The sequence below is a fragment of the Myiozetetes cayanensis genome, unplaced genomic scaffold (genome assembly GCF_022539395.1).
Source record: "Myiozetetes cayanensis isolate MyiCay16 unplaced genomic scaffold, myiCay2020 scf16, whole genome shotgun sequence".
Taxonomy (NCBI): Eukaryota; Metazoa; Chordata; class Aves; order Passeriformes; family Tyrannidae; genus Myiozetetes; species Myiozetetes cayanensis.
In genome coordinates this window covers 16,426,059-16,443,391 of record NW_026087270.1, presented here as the reverse complement: position 1 = coordinate 16,443,391, position 17,333 = coordinate 16,426,059, and the positions used below count along the sequence as shown (strand labels likewise).

General features: G+C 49.4%; 1 protein-coding gene across 2 annotated transcripts in view; it reads right to left on the bottom strand.

Moving 5' to 3' along the window:
• Nucleotides 1-17,156, bottom strand: part of EDC4 (enhancer of mRNA decapping 4) — a 28,521-nt gene extending 11,365 nt beyond the window's left edge. The window contains exons 1-19 of one of the 2 annotated variants that reach the window (XM_050311417.1): nucleotides 17,020-17,156; nucleotides 12,817-12,973; nucleotides 12,160-12,271; nucleotides 11,671-11,770; nucleotides 10,584-10,773; nucleotides 9,435-9,582; nucleotides 8,868-8,972; nucleotides 8,448-8,557; nucleotides 7,888-7,971; nucleotides 7,272-7,367; nucleotides 6,653-6,755; nucleotides 6,041-6,221; nucleotides 5,812-5,884; nucleotides 5,590-5,681; nucleotides 4,737-4,933; nucleotides 3,875-3,963; nucleotides 2,981-3,137; nucleotides 2,030-2,493; nucleotides 344-445 (exon numbers count right to left, since the gene is read on the bottom strand). In XM_050311417.1, coding sequence (XP_050167374.1) covers nucleotides 344-445; nucleotides 2,030-2,493; nucleotides 2,981-3,137; nucleotides 3,875-3,963; nucleotides 4,737-4,933; nucleotides 5,590-5,681; nucleotides 5,812-5,884; nucleotides 6,041-6,221; nucleotides 6,653-6,755; nucleotides 7,272-7,367; nucleotides 7,888-7,971; nucleotides 8,448-8,557; nucleotides 8,868-8,972; nucleotides 9,435-9,582; nucleotides 10,584-10,773; nucleotides 11,671-11,770; nucleotides 12,160-12,271; nucleotides 12,817-12,973; nucleotides 17,020-17,098 — 2,639 coding nt within the window. In that variant the 5' untranslated portion in view covers nucleotides 17,099-17,156. The remainder of the gene's footprint in view (nucleotides 1-343; nucleotides 446-2,029; nucleotides 2,494-2,980; nucleotides 3,138-3,874; nucleotides 3,964-4,736; nucleotides 4,934-5,589; nucleotides 5,682-5,811; nucleotides 5,885-6,040; nucleotides 6,222-6,652; nucleotides 6,756-7,271; nucleotides 7,368-7,887; nucleotides 7,972-8,447; nucleotides 8,558-8,867; nucleotides 8,973-9,434; nucleotides 9,583-10,583; nucleotides 10,774-11,670; nucleotides 11,771-12,159; nucleotides 12,272-12,816; nucleotides 12,974-17,019) is intronic. The other variant, XM_050311418.1, reaches the window with a different exon arrangement.
• Nucleotides 17,157-17,333: the final 177 nt, after the last annotated feature.

Genomic DNA, 17,333 nt, shown 5'->3' with positions numbered 1-17,333 from the left:
ATTCCTGAGGCCCCCTTGCTGTGTTATCTAAGGCACAGTGTTTGGAAACTGATCCCTTAATAAGTTTTCACTGGTAATTCAATCAAGCTTGGTCCATGCTCTGAGGAGCAGCACAATCAAACCCTTCCCTACAGAAGTCAACTGGAGAGTGCACAGAGGCCAATCCCGAGATCAGCTGAAGTCATCACAACACTACAGAGGCCGGGCTGCACACACACATGCAGTCAGGAGACAAAGCAGAGGCATTCCCCCCAACATGTGAGGGCTTGCTGGGGACAGAAGCACAAATGCAGCCTGAACTGAGCCCACGCAGGGCGAGAGAGGGGACTGAGCACTCTGGTACCTTTGTTCTGCACTGGCATCCTGGCTGTCATGCTGCAGCAGGTGGTAGCTGTGTCGGTGGTAGGAAGAGCTCTTGTGCTTTTCTTCAACCTCATCCCTTGGGCTAGAGGGTAAAAACAAAATAAAAGAAAATACCATCATGATAGTCTCTTTCAGCTGGGATATTTGCTCTCTCCACATCTCATTGATAGAAAGTCTGTAACAAAAAACAACAGCACACCATCTCACAGATCCAGAGAGCAGCAGGTGCTCTCTGGATTTCTGTTTAGAAGCACTGAACACTTGAACTTCTTCATATGCTTTTCTGGTGGCCTTAAGAAGGGGAAGCAGCTCAGCTACGCTTCCAGCACTAACCAAGAACAATTTCCCAACAGACATTCACTCAAGACAGGTAGGCCACTACCCAAACCTGGCAGCACAGTGTAATTCTGTGAATGGCATCATCTTGGGCTTGTTTTTCCTCAAGCAACACTGATCACTGGAGCAAAAATCATCAGTGCTTCTCAGTTCTTTCAAGTGTCTAACAAAGTGTGTGAATTTGATGGGTCAGCTCTAACAGACAAACAGAACTGTAAGAGTGGATCCAGTCCCAGTTTTCATTTTTGAAAGGAAACTGCAAGTGCTTCTAGGCTGTAAGATAGGTCTGCCTGAATCCAGCTTGCAGGATGATCTTTAAACAGAAGTGAGCACTTGTAAAATCTCTCAAGAGTCAGAGACAGCTGATATGACACTCTGATATGGTAAGTCCTGGAGAATTAAAAGGCAGAGTGGGATTGAAGGGAGTTGCAAACTCCTATAAAAGTATTTTCTCAAGTTTGTATTATGAGTAGAAGTGAAAACATTGTGTAGAGACACAATCTTGATGTCCTCCCAGAGCCATCAGAGTTGGGACTGTTTTCTGAAGCAGCATCCTCAGGCATGGAGGCACAAGGTGAGGCCTTGCTCTTGCAATTCTGATCAGGGAACAGCCCAGGATTACCTGAGGGACAACACTGACCTCTCAGCCTGCTAGTCCTGCTCAAAAGGAAAGTACTTTCAGGCTGTCCTGTGCATGTAGCCCTGGCCTAGGCACTCTGGAGATGCAGTGGGATGAGAACAGCATCTAACAAGACAGGGACAGTAATTCTATGACGAATCCCAGCACTGCTCCAGCGGAACAGCCTGTTCCTGGTAAGCAGGCTAAGTGATGTTGCACCACTCTGCATTCCTGCTCCATGGAGACACTGACATTCCCTTTCTGACTGCTAAAGTACTTTATTTATAACACTAACTGCACAGAGCCAATCCTAGAAGAGAGATATACAATTAACCTGTAACCAAACCTGTCAGTTATGTGCCAGTTGACTCAACAAAAGCCTGCAGGAATGCATCACCTGGGGCACGATTTAGCTTGTACTAGTTTGATTTCCACAGTGCAAAAAAACCCCACCTATCTCAAGTCTCCAGGCAAACATGAAGGCCACTAAAGTAGACTTTCCACCTCCTTAACAGAGATCATTTATGCTGCTAAAGGTATCAGTGAGCAAAAGTGGTTAGAGCTGGCCTAGGAAGCTCAGGGCACAGCACACAGACCAAGCGCAGAGCAGGGCTGACTCATCAGATCCTTTAAGGGAAAGAGGAATGAAGAACTGTTCTGAAGAACTTTTCACCGAGCTGGCACTTGGGCAAAGAAAACCCAAACGATTACCTGTCTGCCATGCTGTTCCTGGTTTCTCTGGTTATGTCAGGAGCTGCTGGCCATGGCTGGCTCACAACACTGTCCGAAGACGCGTTTTCCTGAGTTAAAGCTGTCTCCAGCAACGACGGAGCGTTCAGTCTGTCCACCTCCACTGGAGGCATGTCCAAAGAGTGGTGGCTGTGCTCGGAGTTGTGCCTGTTCCTGGGGGACAGCAGATGCAAGGCTGAGGCTGCAGAGGCCATGCTGTCTGCGTGGTGAGCGGGCTCCAGCCCCTCCCCGGGCAGCCCCGCCGGGGCGGCCGCGAAGCTGCGCTGCAGGGTCTCGGAAGCGATCTCCGGGATGTCCTGGGACATGGCTGTGGAAGCGGAGGAAATGACGTCCGGCGAGCGCTCGCGGGTGGGAGATGCCTGGGGCACCACCAAGGGCTCCACTTCCTGCAACTCCAGTGCTAGAGAGGAGTTCCCCGGAGTGACCTGAAGGCAGGAATTAAACAGGAGCCTTCAGGGTGACGCGAGGACACCCCCACAAGAACCCCTGGTACCTCACACCAACCCCCTCTGGGATCAGCTTACTGTATTCCCTTCCTCATGTGATCCCTGGCTCCCACCCTTTCACCAGGTGGAAAGGGGCCTTGAACACTTCCAGGGATGGGGCAGCCACAACTGCTCTGGGAAGTCTGTTCCAGTGCCTCACCACCCTCTGAATAAAGAATTTACTCCTAGGACCTAATGTAAATCTTCCCTCTTCTGGTTCAAAACCATTGCCCCTTGTCCTATCACTATCTGCCTGTGTAAAAAGTCACTCTTCATCTTTTTTATAAACTCCTTTAAGCACTGAAAGGCCACAATGAGGTCTCCCTGGAGCCTTCTCTTCTCCAGGCTGAACAAGTGCAGCCCTTACAGGCACACAGAGAGGTCCCTTGGCCCATGAGAAGGAAGGGAGCAGCATTTGGAGCCTTACTGGAACAGGTGCCTTTGGTGCTAGCTTGTCAGAGAGGCCTGGGATAAGAACTGAATGACTCCTAGGACTGGTCTGGAGACTGCTGCTGCTGCTGCTCAGCGTGAGGCTGGTGTCCAGCTGCATCTTGGGGCTCACAGCCAAGTCTTCTGATGTTCTGCTGAAACAGAGACATGAACAAATCAAGGCAGGCCCAACAAACGATACAAGAACTGAATCAAACAGTCCAGGTGAGGAGATGGGATACGCAGGTCCATGGAGGAGCCCTTGCTCTTTCCACCATCATCAGCCTGTCAATGAGCACCTGCATCCCCTTGTCCCCACAGAGCCCAAAGAGACACCAGATGGAAACAAAAAAAAAAAGAAAAAATAAAGAGAGGCATTGCAATATCTTGGAAATTGAGGGCTCAGTGAGAGAACAGACCAGTTGTATCTTCAGTGCATACAATACAGAGCTTAGGGAGAAGAAATACCCTACAGGATAGGTCTCTCTCCTTTTGTCAGCCCCCAGAAGTGAAGTTCTCGCCTGTTATGCAGCCCAACCCACTGTGACACTGGTAAGATTTTCCTACCAGTCCCAGTTCTCTCCCTCTCCTTGGTGGCTGCAGTGCTCTCTTACCTGTAAACAATGACAGCCCTTTGGGAGAAGCATGTAAAGCAACAAAACTGAGATGCAACAACAGAATCCCTGCGAGGCACTCATGGCACACCCTTGCTGGCCCCTGGGATGACAGCAGGCATGCTCCAAGCTGCCCATATAGGGATGCTGGGACTCAGGCCAGTTTCTAACTCTGGTTACAGTCTCCTCTCCTACAGGACAGGCTACAGCTCTGTGCCACCCTGAAGGCCTGGAGTGGTTCAGCTGCAGATGGATTATTTAATACACGTGCTAATTACCTGGGCAGAGAGGCATCCGTGACAGAAGTGCTACTCATGGCTGTGACTGCAGTCAGGGAACTGGCACTGCTGCCTGGAGAGACAGTGATCTGCAAGGGAATACACAGGGGTCAGGAGGGGACAGAGCCCAGCAGCAGAATTTCACCTGAGAATGCTGGCTCCAGAAAAAATCTTTGGTGAAGAGGGAATAGAAAAAAAAAAAAATAAATAGAGTTGTATTACTAAGGTGCTCAGGTGCTGGTTGAAGGCAAGTCCCAAAACATCCTCATCACATGAACCATGGCTGCTCTTATTGAGGAACTGCTCTCCCCAGACAAAGTGGCATTCTGGTGTGAGCTCACCACTGCTGAGGCAGAGGGCTCATGGCACAGAGGGGGTTACTCCAGGTGAGGTCTCACAAGTCTGAACAGCCCCAAACCTGATCATTTCAGACGTGCATTTCGACAGGATGTGCAGAGGTGGCACATTTTCTCCCGTGTGAGATAATATGTGTAAACAACACGTGTAAACCAGTAAGAGCAGAGATAATATGTGTAAATAACATATAAAAACCCAGCAAGAGCAGCCTCCCAGCTTAGACACACAGTTATTTAGCAAACCCATATTTTCACACAGCACAGCTACATCAGCAGTTCTGCAGCTAAACACAGCACTTACAACACAAGCTAGGGCCAGCTTAGCATTTCAGATGTGCCAACATCTCTCTACTCAGTCTGGTTACTCGCAGAGAGATTTCCTGTGTGCTCTGCATTCAGCCAGCAGAGCCTACCAGAGTCATTACGGCCTAGAAAGAGTGCCCAAAAGCACCAAAATCCACCCCCATCCCTTGGCACCACCACAACAAGTGCTGATCTCTGGTTACCTGTTGAAGAGAAGTACTCGGTGTCATGAATGCATCTGGAGTCATCAGCTTGGGCTTGGCATCGTTTGAGAGGGCCAGGAAGTCTGCGGGCACAGGCAGGTCAGCAATCCGCCGCAGGTCTGGTTGAGAGCCATGCACTGATTCCTTCCCAGATCCCAGCCCTTCCGTGCTCAGATCAGCCATATGGTCTGGGAAGGCTTCCAAGGGAGAGAATACAAATCCATTTACAGGAAGTTCCCCCCCAAAACTAAAGCTTTAATTCCACAAAGTATGAACTTAACGCCAGCGCACGCCACGCTCGCTTCCAAAAAGAACAAGCAAAAACCCCACAACATCCCAATCAAAGCTTGGGCAAAGCAAATCCTGTGTTATGCTTACTCTTTGTATGCTAGAGTGGATTTTATCAGCTTTGATAATAAAATATCCAAGCTTCCTTTCTTCCCTAAGTGCAAGGCCAGTTTAACAGCCACATCCCAGAGCGGTGAATGAGCTGAAAGAGCACATCACAGACAGCCCAGTCCCCTCTACTCCCAAAGCTCTGCTGTCACTCCAATCTCTTCCACCTGACAAGAGACAAACCTCAAGTTTCTTGCACAAGTGTCAAATCACCTAGGAAGGTGAACTCAAGCATGCACAAAGCATTAGCACTCCTGGGTTAACACATCCCAAGCTCCAGACTCACAGGTGGGATCTAACCAACTTCCTGCTTCACTGCTGGTCCATATTCCGAACCCTTTATGCAATTACACCACTCTAGTACAAAGAGACACCCTAAACTGCCCTTCTGCTGCCCCCTGCCAGCATCCTTTAAAGGCTCAGCAACACTGAAGACCAATTTAACACACATGCTCACCAAATTCTTCATGAGAGCCATGGGAAGGCATGGGTGCACTCGTGTCAGGGCTATGAAGAGGCTGGAATCTAATCTGCACATCCTGTAGGGCCCTGAAAAGAAAGAGGTCCAAGTAGTTTTTGTCATGAGCAAAAGGATTTAAGCAAGTTAAACTTCTTCAGGTCAGGGTGGGGTTAGGACAACCACAGACAGCTGCCCATGGGAGCTGCCACACATACTCACTTGGTGTGCACACAGAAGAGTTTGATCAGCACGCCCGCTGCTGATTCAACAGCCCCAGTGCCCGGAGCACCTTCTGGAAGGGTGACAAAGGCAAGATGTGAAGTTGGATGGTAAATACAGACAAAGTACTACAAAAACATCACAGCAGGATGAACAACCAGCACGATACAGATTGTCCTTATCAAAGACATCCTGGTCACCCAGCAGCCAAGGTTTCTTTGTCACTTACCCACACTCAAGTTGTCGTTCTCCTCCTCCGCTGGGAGCACCTCCGTGTGCCTTAACCGACAGCGGCTCACGGCCTGGATGCCAAAGCTCAGGACTGGGTGGGTGAGGAGGAACTCGGAGATGGAGCTGAAGTAAGCCTTGCCCTCCTCTTGGTTCTGCATCAGCTCCATCACGTACAAGACCTGGAAGAATCACAAGTGGTAAGTCACTGGGGCTTCCAGAGCAGTGGATGTGTGAGGATTCCAAAGCCAAGCACCTGAATGAGGAAAATAACGGGAAAAACAAAGCCTGGGCTGTTGAAATTTGAACCCAGGGAATCACACTGCTATCTGAGTCAGTGTTGATCAGGAACTCAACCCTACTGTGCCATACACAGGTATCTCCAAATGAGAGCTTTACAGAGGGTGAGAAAGAATCCCCAAGGCTTCCCAGGATTAACCAGCTGAATTGTTACCTTTTGTCAGCTTATGATGAAATAGTTGAGGCCAACCTCTGCATTTTCAGCTACTGACATGCAAATCCCAGACCTAGGCAGCAGTAGCAGTCACACAGAAGGCCAGTTCTCCTTCAGTCACCACAACCCACAGAGCCAGCAATGAAAGGAACCACTTACTTTCCTCTGCACATCGCTCAGTATCAGATATTCAGCAGAGAGGTCCAGACAGACTTTCAGGCTGGGAAGAATACTCATGGAGCTGAAGATGTCAGGAGAAAAGCTAGAACCACAGATAAGAGGGAAGGGGTACAGGAAGAAAGGTAGATTAGACAATCAGAATGAGTGCAATGAAACTGCATAGTTAAAAAAAACCCACAACAATATCTTGAGGAGTTTACAGCCATATTACAGTGCAACCATCTGCAAGAACATAAACACCACTGCTGAAATCAGTGCTGACTTCTGCTAAGAGAGCAGCAGTGAGATCACACAGTAGGATCCAGTAGGATCCTCTCCTCATGCTACAGGTCTACAGAACAAGGCAAAGACAACAGGTCTTGGTAACACCCAGGATAAAAGGATCAACTTCCCCAGCCTTGCCAAAGTTTGATCTGACAGTGTGGCACCACCCTGAGAGCTTTCAATGACAGGTCAGAATGGCAAAGGCTCAAAATGCGGCTCCATCAGAGATCAAGGATCACCTTTGCAAAGTAAGTACACCTGAAAATTGAGAGCTTTGTTCTGATCCCACCTCTCAGATAATCCACCCCTTCAGGGGAGTCAGCACATCACGTACCGGACAGTCTGCAGGCAGGTCCAGGACACAGTGCACCACATCTTCAGTTCTCTGTTCTGATCAGCTCCTGTGATGAGAAACCTCCAGAAGGGAACCCTGCAGGTACAACACACCCAAGTTCTCTTAAAGAAGAAGATCTGGTCCTTCCCATAAGGACATTTTACAGAAAAGCTCCTCACAAGCCCACAGCTGATTTTGCCCAAAGATCATCCCCAGAAGATGAAGATTAGAAACCATGATAGTTCTCAAGAACCTTAAGGCCACACCTGACTGAAGAAAGAATAAAAATAAAAGCTGTATTTTCATCAGCTGCAGTAGAATTTCAGAGGATTAACAGGCCAGTTAAGACTGATCCATAGCACAAACCTGAGAGGACTCATCAATTTAGAATTTTCATTGTTTTCATGGAATTGGCACTAGGAAGAAGGTCACTTCAGGCTGTGCTTCAGATCCTTATTTATGTCTCCATCACTAGAAAACTGACTACAAAAGGACAGGACTTGCTCCTGTTACCAAACTAAACTTTTACAAGTGATGATTCAGTTACAGAGAACAAAGGCAGAGTTACAAGACACTGCTGAACTTTAATACTCCAAGTACAGGATTCTGGACTTACTCTGGGTCCTGCTTTTTATGGTTGTCACAAAAGAGCAGGCAGGAAAGAGGTCTGCCATCATGGGGTTTCCACTCATGAAGACACCTGGGAGAGAGAAAACAGGGAGCACTAAGTCAGCTACTGACTTGTAGCTCTTTACAGGCTTATATAAAACAAGGAGATCACAGCCCATGCAGGCACCTACTGTGACCAATGAATAAATAAAATCCCATGTTGCCATTTGGTCTGGAGCCTTAACAAGGGTACAATATAAAAAGAAGTCAACATTGAGAGGAACAGCTCAGAGCAGCTTCCTGCATTTACATGGACAGTGCAAAAGAGTTTGACTCCAGGCTGTGCAAAGCACAGAACTCCTGTTTCCAGGCACAGCTCTCTGCTTTTTCCATAAGCCTATGATACCCAGTGATGCCATTCTTCAGCACCAAATTATTTCATAAACATTTATCCTGTATCTTGATAATGTCCTGAGAATGCCCACTGCAAATTATTCTGTATCAAGGAAATCCTCCCAGAGAAAATGCTGTTGTTTCAAGAATCCTTCATTTCCCAGTTCTCCTTACCTTGGCTCATCTTGTCCCTCAATATAGATCTGCCAGAATTTTACAAAACCATCATGGCTTGCTGTGGCCAACACAGTTCCATCTGGAGAAAGTGCTCCCTCGCTCAAGCACTACACAGAGGGAGGAGAAGGGACACAAAAGAACAACTTTATACCTACTTTATTTCACAGAAATTTCAAATTCAAGGACAACAGATTGTGCTGCCACTGTTCTCACTGTTATTCATGTTATAAACAGAGCTCATTTTGGCTTAGGATCTTCTGGCTTTTCACAATCGCAATTGTTTCTCAAATGCTTTTTTTTTACAGTCAACTGTTTTAAGAGCTGCAGCTCCTGAGACACTCTAACCCAAAGAAAACCTCAGTGCTTGCTTGCAATCACCTGTGTGATGGCAGCAAAGAAAACAGAACAGGTTTGTACCGTGCTGTGGCCTTTCACCACGATGAAGCCTTCTTTGATATCAGGCACTTCCACCGGCCAGGAGCTGTTGTTCGTCCGGATGATGTCCAAATCCCACACCTCTGCCTGCAAAACAAACAGGTAGGCACCTGTTTTGCAGCCACTGGTCTGTTCCTGGATCCTTATCTTATATCCTGACATACCAGGCATGCACAGGAAAGGACATGTACACAAGGACAGGGAATTGCTCTGCTCTTGGCAGTTGGAGCTGCTGCCCACCAATCCCACCCCAGGTACTGGCTCAGCCTGAACAGATGTGAGATGCCTCTTGCCCTCCACACTGTTTCTAGTGGTCCTTGCTATTTGATGGTGAGCAGAAGTTCTTCTCTCCATCCTCCTGAGGCCCAGAGAATGATCAGCATGACCTCTCCTCGGGAGAGAGCAATCCCACATCTCCCTACAGGAGGATCCCCAAAGTGACCTACACAGGAGCCTTTACAGCTCTAACCAAACCAGCTCTTTCCCCCGTTAAATTCTCTTCCTCTCATAACAACTAGGGACAAGGTTTCAAAGGTGGGGTTTCCTTACCCTGTCCTCATGCAACAGCGCCAAGGTCTGACTTCCCTCCTCCTCGCTCTCCTCGTTATCATCCGGGATGAAAGGGCACCAGATGATTCTTCGGAAGGTGTTCAGTGGGGTGTTGTCAGGCCGCTTGATGTTCACCAAGATCTCCTCTCTGATCACCAGGGTTAGGAAATGTAACATTCTGGCTGTGTTACCAAGGCCCAGCAATGACCTGCTCAGGCTTGGTCCTCTGTTAAACACTATCAAACCTCAAACCTCAAGATTTTGCAGGCCATGGATTCCAGAAGAAACCAGGTGGAAGGATTTGGGTGAGAAAGCAGCCAAGCCAGCATTTCCTCACTGGCAGAAGAGCTTAAGCTTATAAAAGTTCATAGATTCTCACAATTTTCTCTTGCAGGCTGCAGGCAGTGACAGGACAAGCCCAACAGGGGCACACAGCCACATGTGAACGTGCACCCACATGAACTGCTGATGATTAAATGATTTCTCTCAGCATTGCAACACCACCACAGAAAGACAGAGGAGCTACCACATTGCCCCCCAGCTGAGTGCTGTAGTGCACCACTACAAATCAGATCTCAGCTACAATCACCTTTGCTCCAGTTGGTTTTGGAATGATGGCACATAATTAAAATTCAGAATCTACAGCTTAAGATAACGTATCTCAGGTGCTTCCCAAATGTACTAACCAGTCACTCCTAGCAACTGAAAGGAAAATATTTAGGGCAATGAACACTGAAAATAAGTTCCAGGACCACCAAAAGAAGGATGGTAGGTTTTGAAGGAGGACAGTGAGTGGGAGGGAAGTATTACATGCTCTTCCCCAGAGGAAAAGAGCTAGAACCAGACAAGACAAACCTCTGTCACAGAGTTCAGGTGACATTGCCCACATGCAAGGCCAGCTTGTACAGACTCACTGACTGTTTTTGCCTGGACCAGAAGTGCTGACGTGCTAGAATTTCAAGGTACATGAGATTTCAAGTAACAATTGTGCTGAATACGGGCAAAAGTTGACTGATCTGATGCTGTGGAAGGGGCAGAACTATCGACCTCCCCACTGCAAGCTGCTGTTCTGCAAAGGCTCAAAGCAAACTGCAATGGGAGGCAGCGCTCGCATCTGACCACGGCACACGTGGTATCTGCACAGGATACTGGATTTTTTCTTTATCCATGGCCAGGTGCCAGACAAAGAGGTTGCCAGCCTCGTCCAGGCACGCCAGCTGGCTGGAGTTGAGGTGGGCAAAGGCCAGGTCTGCCACGCCGCCGGTGAAGCCCTTCAGCAGGGTCCGCTCGGCGGTGCTGACGCTCAGCACCCGCACCATGGCCGAGCCATTGCTGGCAGCTGCAGGAAGGACAGAGGGAGAAGTCACCATTTACGCCTGTGGTTTTCCCTGCACAACTCTCATAAATTTCCCATGGTTCTACAGGCTCCTCGTAATTCACAGGACTATCACCCTGAGCTCACCAAACCTCCACGGCTGACCCCCAGCGACAGTGAGTTGATTTTATTTGCAGTTCAGTTTTCAGTAACCGGAGAAAAGGAGTCACCGACAGGCAGGTAGCTCAGGTGTATGTTTTGTAAGGGGAACGTTAAAAAGCATAAACATTCACCTGGCAAAAAGCACTGCTTTTTGGCTTGGATGACTATGAAAAAAAATTTTACTAATATCCAATCTAAACTGCCCTGGCACAGCTTGAGGTCGTTTGCTCTCATCCTGTCATTTTGAAACAATCTTTCCCTGTGTTCATAGAATCATAGAATCATGTTGTTCTCTGCTTTTCTCTCCCTACTGCACAAAACCCTGTGTCTGCCTTGCTCTTTGGATCCTCTAAATTTAGCCTTAAACTCAACTCTAAATTTATGCAAGCAAATCCACCACAAACATTTATCTGCTCAAATTACCACAGGGCTGTTTCTGTGCTCAGCTTCGTTTCTGAAGCTTGTTTGCTGCAGAAATAATTAGAGGAGGAATCTGAATATCAGCTGTCCAGTGACACCAGTGCAGTCCCTCAACTTTTCCTCCATCCCCACCAAGTTCTTCTTTTATTTCCAACTCTGCTGCATAACCAACTCTTCACCTTCACTTATAATCCCTCTACAACAGCACCCTGAGCTGGGTATTGCAAGGGATGTTTCAATTATTGCCAGTTACACTCCTCTGATGAAAACTTTGCCTCTTTTAGAGACACACAAATGCAAAAGAATACCAATCACACCCGAGAGAAGAGGGTATCTCACCTCTAATTGCATAAGCCAGGTAAGAGTTTGAAACCGCTATCAGATTGCCATAATAGTATTTCTGCTCCCAGTCATATCTAGCAACAGGCTGTATTTTCACCTGCTCAGGAGAAAGAAAACAAAACATGAGAAATGCCTGAAATTAACTCTTTCCTGGAACAAACCTGTCAAACATACAGTTTCCTCTAGGGAAGATCTGTAATGCTGAATTTGATAGTGTCATGGTTTAAAACCAGCCAGCAACCAGGACTCTCAGTCCTAAACCAGCACAGATAACCACTGTCACTGGGCAAAGAATTAGCAGTTACTATTATGGATATTATGCCAGTGATCCTGCCTTTCACTTTTATCTTCAGTGTTATCTACGAGAAACCTAATTACAAGCTCCTCTAGCACAAGAAAGAGGATGCTAATTTCTGTTTAAAAATATTCAAGCATGAGGTGACGTCACTAAACAAGAGACAGACTATGTTTTGTTTTGCTCCTTACCTTGTTACTCCCTCTGGCCTTACTGGTGATGCTGGAATCACTGCTGGCCACTATCTCCACGTCTTTTGCTGATATCACTAAGCAAGTGGAGCTGTCATCACCAGAAAGGCAGCTTTTAAGAAAAACAAAGAGGGGAGGAAAGAAAAAATCAGACAGGACTGACAGGTACAGAACATTCAATATTTTATGTTAAATTCATAAAGCAACAGAGCAGTATCTGTGCACCCACTAGGTTTGAGCTGAACAACTGAAAAGAGAAACTCCTTTCAGCTGAGTCTCCCTTCCCTGTGTGCCATGGGTTTGAGAGAGCCAAACACCTGCTCTGCTCAGCTTAAAAACCTCCAGGTTTTTTGACGTGAGCACAAACCTACATTTGGTTAAAGCAGCCTTGACCCAGCACTGGAAGGTGCAAAGAAACCAAAGCCAACCAGTTGAACCTCATCAACAAAACAGTGCACGCTGCTCGTGGTTCTCAGGGCATCATCTTCTCTCAAAACCATGCCCAGACAACACAAGCAAAAGCTACTTCCACGAGCTCTGTAACCCCTCAGGTGACTTGGGTCCCTGAAGGAGTCCAGCTGGAGATCTACAGGGTTCACCAGAACTGAATTTTAGCTGTTTTCTACCTGCTCTCAGGGTTTCTTGGACAAAACTTACATGACTTGTTTCTCCTGCAGGGCTCCTAGGGAGATGCTGCGATGCACTGGCTTGGCCAGGGAAGATCCATCCCCGCTCCCGAGGGATTCAGACACCAGCAGTCCATTCAGGTCTCCGTTGTACGAATTCGACGGCCTCTGGTTCTCATTCACCGAACCTGGGGGAGAAGCATCACCAGCTGTGCCCAATATTCATTTAACAGAAATAACACTGTTGCTTTTTGTCAGCCTTTACTGGTCTGCCAGCGAGAATATGCTGAATTGGTTGGGAAAAGTATTCTCTGAGAAGGATGTGTAAGAGACCTCCCATGTGAGAAACCCCCACACATCTGAGCGAAGTCGTAGCTCTTCTTACACAAGCAATCCCAGCAGATCAGAGAAACACCAAGGAACAGGTACTTTCCTTACTTACCAGGCTCAAGGAGCAAAAAGTCTTGGATCAAAAAGACTAAGCTGGTAATTCAGGTTTACTGGATTGAGGGCCAGACCAAAAGGTTCTTGACAGGCCACTTCGAACCCTCAGGCCTGCAGAGAGAGCCCTGAAGTCCAGCAATACACTGATCAGCTGCCACATTTGGGGCTGGCTGGAAACAATCCATTTGTTACTTTCCAAAACTTGCTTCTGACTGTGAGAACTGACCTCAAAATCCAGGTGTTCAGGTAACTTTGCTACAAAACTGTGAGGCTGCGCCTCCAGAATTCCGCTGGTCAAACAATCCCATGGAAGTTTACAGCACTGGAGTTCTGTGTAAAGCAACCATTTGTTCAGGGCTTCAGCTGTGCTTTGAAGAGTGTTTATGCCCTGACTTTGTGCATCTGGCCTAGCACAAGTTGCCTGGTGGCCTCCACGCCTTCTGAAGGCTTTAGAAGGGGACAGTTGTAACAAGGGGCGAAGGAGACTCTTCCACTTCACTAGCAGGGTAAATGGCTGAGGAGCCCCCTCCCCCTGCTCTTACACATCAGCCCACCCCAGGCAAAGCTGCCTGTCTCAGCAAACCCTCACTGGAAACTGTCCCTGGTTTGGAAAACCGAAATTTCGTATACTGTTGCCAGGTAACAAGTGCTGCTGAGCTCCTGCAAAATGGCTGCTCCCAGGACCAGCAGCTCCACCGTCACCGGCACACACAACAAACCTAAACACGCCGTGGGCAAGGGGCTGTCCTCCGAAGGCAAGGCAAGCTTTCAGTTACTGAACAGGCTTTAACAGATCAGGAGGAGCGCTGCTGCCTGAGAAACAACTGCAACTATTCATTTGGCAGAAGGACATTTAAAACTTGCCTGTTTATGAAGAGTCATTAAATCAGTAACTACGCTGTGGACACAAAAAGCTCTGTGCAGTGACAGGGTATCCCGAGGCAGGGACCATTTGGGCACTCACCTCAGTGTACCTGCACTGCATGAAGAAAAAGCAGTGGCACTCACACGGCACAGGGAAATTCAGGCCAGGGAGTGTGGTCCTGTGACCACCTAACACTGGTTAACACCCAAGCTGTGCTTGCTGTCGCGAGATTGAGATGTGCCCCTCGTTCCTACAGCGTATGGTGGGGGCTTGCCCAGTTGTGGCTGCTTCCACTGACAGCACTTTATCCTTTGTGAGCAAAAGCAGGAAAACATTCCCTACAGGAAGCACACTCAGGCTGCCAGAGGAAGATGATACATTCTTTGCTCCTCTGCGGACAGCGGGACAGCGACGTTTGCTCCAGGGAAAAAGGGAAGGAGGAAACACTCCCCAGAGGATGATGGGCACAACACTCAGGTTCAGGACTGGGCTTAGCTCAAGCACAGGTGCTGCCTGCACACAATCCTGGAGGCATAAAGGAAAGGAAGAGGCTCAGCTTTTAGTGAGGACGTGAACAAAGCCAAAAGGTTAACCCAGACTGGCAGATCTAGGCCTGGAAAGGGAAAGAGGAGTGTTTTTACTCATTAAAGTAGGAGCAGTCAGAGCTGAGACACCGAACTCCTCCTGCTCCCACCACCACCTGCACCACGGGACGCCAGTTTGTACTGAACAGAACACTTCCACGAGCAGGTGATAACACCCACACCTGTTACCAGCAGGGCTCTCTGCGTGGATTGAAGGATCCTGCCAGTCCCCAGCAGGGATGCTCCTCCACAGCACGCTGGCACTGACAGCCCCTCTCTCTCTCTCCATGCTCCAGGGGGAGGTTTGACCATGAAGCTGCCCCTTGCTGAGGGCATGGCATGAAAAAGGGGCAAGGGCTACAAAGCAATGGGTGATGTTTGCCAAAACTGTGTCAAGAGAGACCAGGGTAGCAAACACAAACAACGTTTTCACAACCACCAAACCCAGCAGAATCTAGGAAGGATCGTGGCAGCTGTAAACTCTTTGGAGCAGAGAGTGTTTCTTGTCACCTGCCTGGACAGGACCCAGAGTAACATTAATTCTGCTCACAGCTACGTGCACTCAGTACTGCAGAACTTTCTGCAAGGCAGTAACCTCGGGAAGCAGCTACACCAGTGTCCAGGGGGCATTAAAATCTGCAGGTGAAATCCAGGGTATAAAATAAACTGGAACCAGAGAGAGCCTTGACCACAGCAACTTTATGCCAGTTAAGGTTAAATCCCTGAGGCTGCTTCTGTTTCCTTTCACAAGCCTTGAAGGATCCCCCACTGTCCCTTTCCTCTGACTTGCTAAGAGGAGTTCCAGAGGCTTTCAGTTTAACACGTGTATCCCTCCTCTTCACCTTGTTATGTCAGTTCTTTCGACTCTATTTGCCATTAGCCAGGCAGTGATTCCTGCTGAGAACCAGCACAGGTCCCTTCTGTGGAATTTCTGCCCATTTCTGCTCCTTTTCCTCTCAACTGCCTTCTTAGTGCACTAGAGACGACAGGGAAGGTAAAAAGAGAATGAACAGGGAAGAAGAAAAGAAATAAAACCATATTCTGTCAACTCCTTGGCTTTGACCAGCAGGAAAAGCTGCTTCCAGAGAAAGCCAAGTCACTTTTGAGCAACAATTACATCCATTTCCCAACAGTGACACATCCTTTCAGTTCAGAAAGTGAAATAAGTTGTTCCCCATCCCTGCACCGAGTTCTCCCTTCAGTGTTACAAGTACAGAGTGCCACACTGTGAAGAAAGATGTATTTTTCTTATAGGAATTATAATCCAGGAACAAGCAAGCACTCCAGAAACAAGAGAAATGACTCCAAGTAATGAGAAGTTTCTCTGTGGGCAGTAAAGCTAACGAAGCTGCCTTACCCCAGGTTTGCTCCATCATTCCATGTGCCTCTGCAGCTCTCCCACAGCAATCCCACACCCAACCTCTCCTTCTGGCCAAGCAAAAGGCAGCACACATGGCAGTGGCTTTGGAGGCAGCACCTTCCTAATGACCATCAGGGTACTTAAGAGCTACATTATTCCTACCTTTCCCTCCCCAGGAGCCCAACAGGGGTGTAAATTCTCTCCTCTACCCAGAGGTTAAGATTTTTTCGCATGGTCTGGGCCTCCTCCTGACCAGGTCTGAGTGAAACACTGTGGAAAGTTCAAAAAGCAAGAAGGGGGTTCAGAGAGAGTTTAGGCTAGAGGAGAGGGGAACACCACACTGCTGACTCCTGAGCCTGCTGCTGAATTTCTTACAGGCTGAAGGGGGTCCACTGGACCCTGAGCAGAGATGTGTAACAGCTCAAAGCACTGGCAGAACACTCACAACCACTTTAACAGAGATATTTGTGATCCCTTTTCACCTACAGCTAAAGAGAGGGGAAAGTCTGTGTAAGCGTGAACGCGGCACTGATCTCAGAGCAGCCTGACAGCCCCCTCCACTGCGCCCAGTCCCCTGGGGAACGCTCCCAGCGCTCCCAGGAACGGGAGGCTTGTGTCTCAGCGGCGGTCGGTGCTGTTCGGCTCCCAGCAGCATCAGCTCTCCGCCGAAAGGGGCCCAGGCACCCGCCAGCAGCGAGCGCTGGGTCCGCCCCGCTCCCGCCGTGCCCAGCGCCGACACCCCCTGACCCAGGCGGGTCCCCGGGCCGGAGGGGGCTCCGCTCCGCTCCTCGCCAGCCCCGGGCTGGCAGCAGCGGCGCCTCCAAGGAGCGGGCCGTGCCCGGCCCCGCAGGGCCCGGTGACAACCGGCGGGGCGGCGGCGCAACGGCCCGGGGGGTCCCGCGGCCCGGCCCGCCAGCAGGCAGGCCCCGCCCGGCCCGGCCCCGCGGCCGCCGGCGCTGCCCCGGCAGGTCCCGCTCTCACCTGCCGGCCGGTCCAGCTTGAGGATGTCCCGCAGGTGCTGCGTGGCGTCCTCGATGTCGATGCTGGAGCAGGAGGCCATGGGGCCCGCGCCGCCGACACCGCCCGCCCGGCCCGGCCCCGCCGCCCGCGCTTCCGCCTCCGGCCCGGCCCTGCGAGCGCCGGGCGGAAACCGCCGCCAGAGCAGAGCGTTCCCGGCGCGCCGGCGGGGCCGGGCCGGGCCATCCCCGCCCTCCCTGCGGGCCGGGAGACACCGCGGGGACATCGCCACAGTGCTCGGGGACACGGCCACGGGGCTCGGGGACAATGCACAGCCA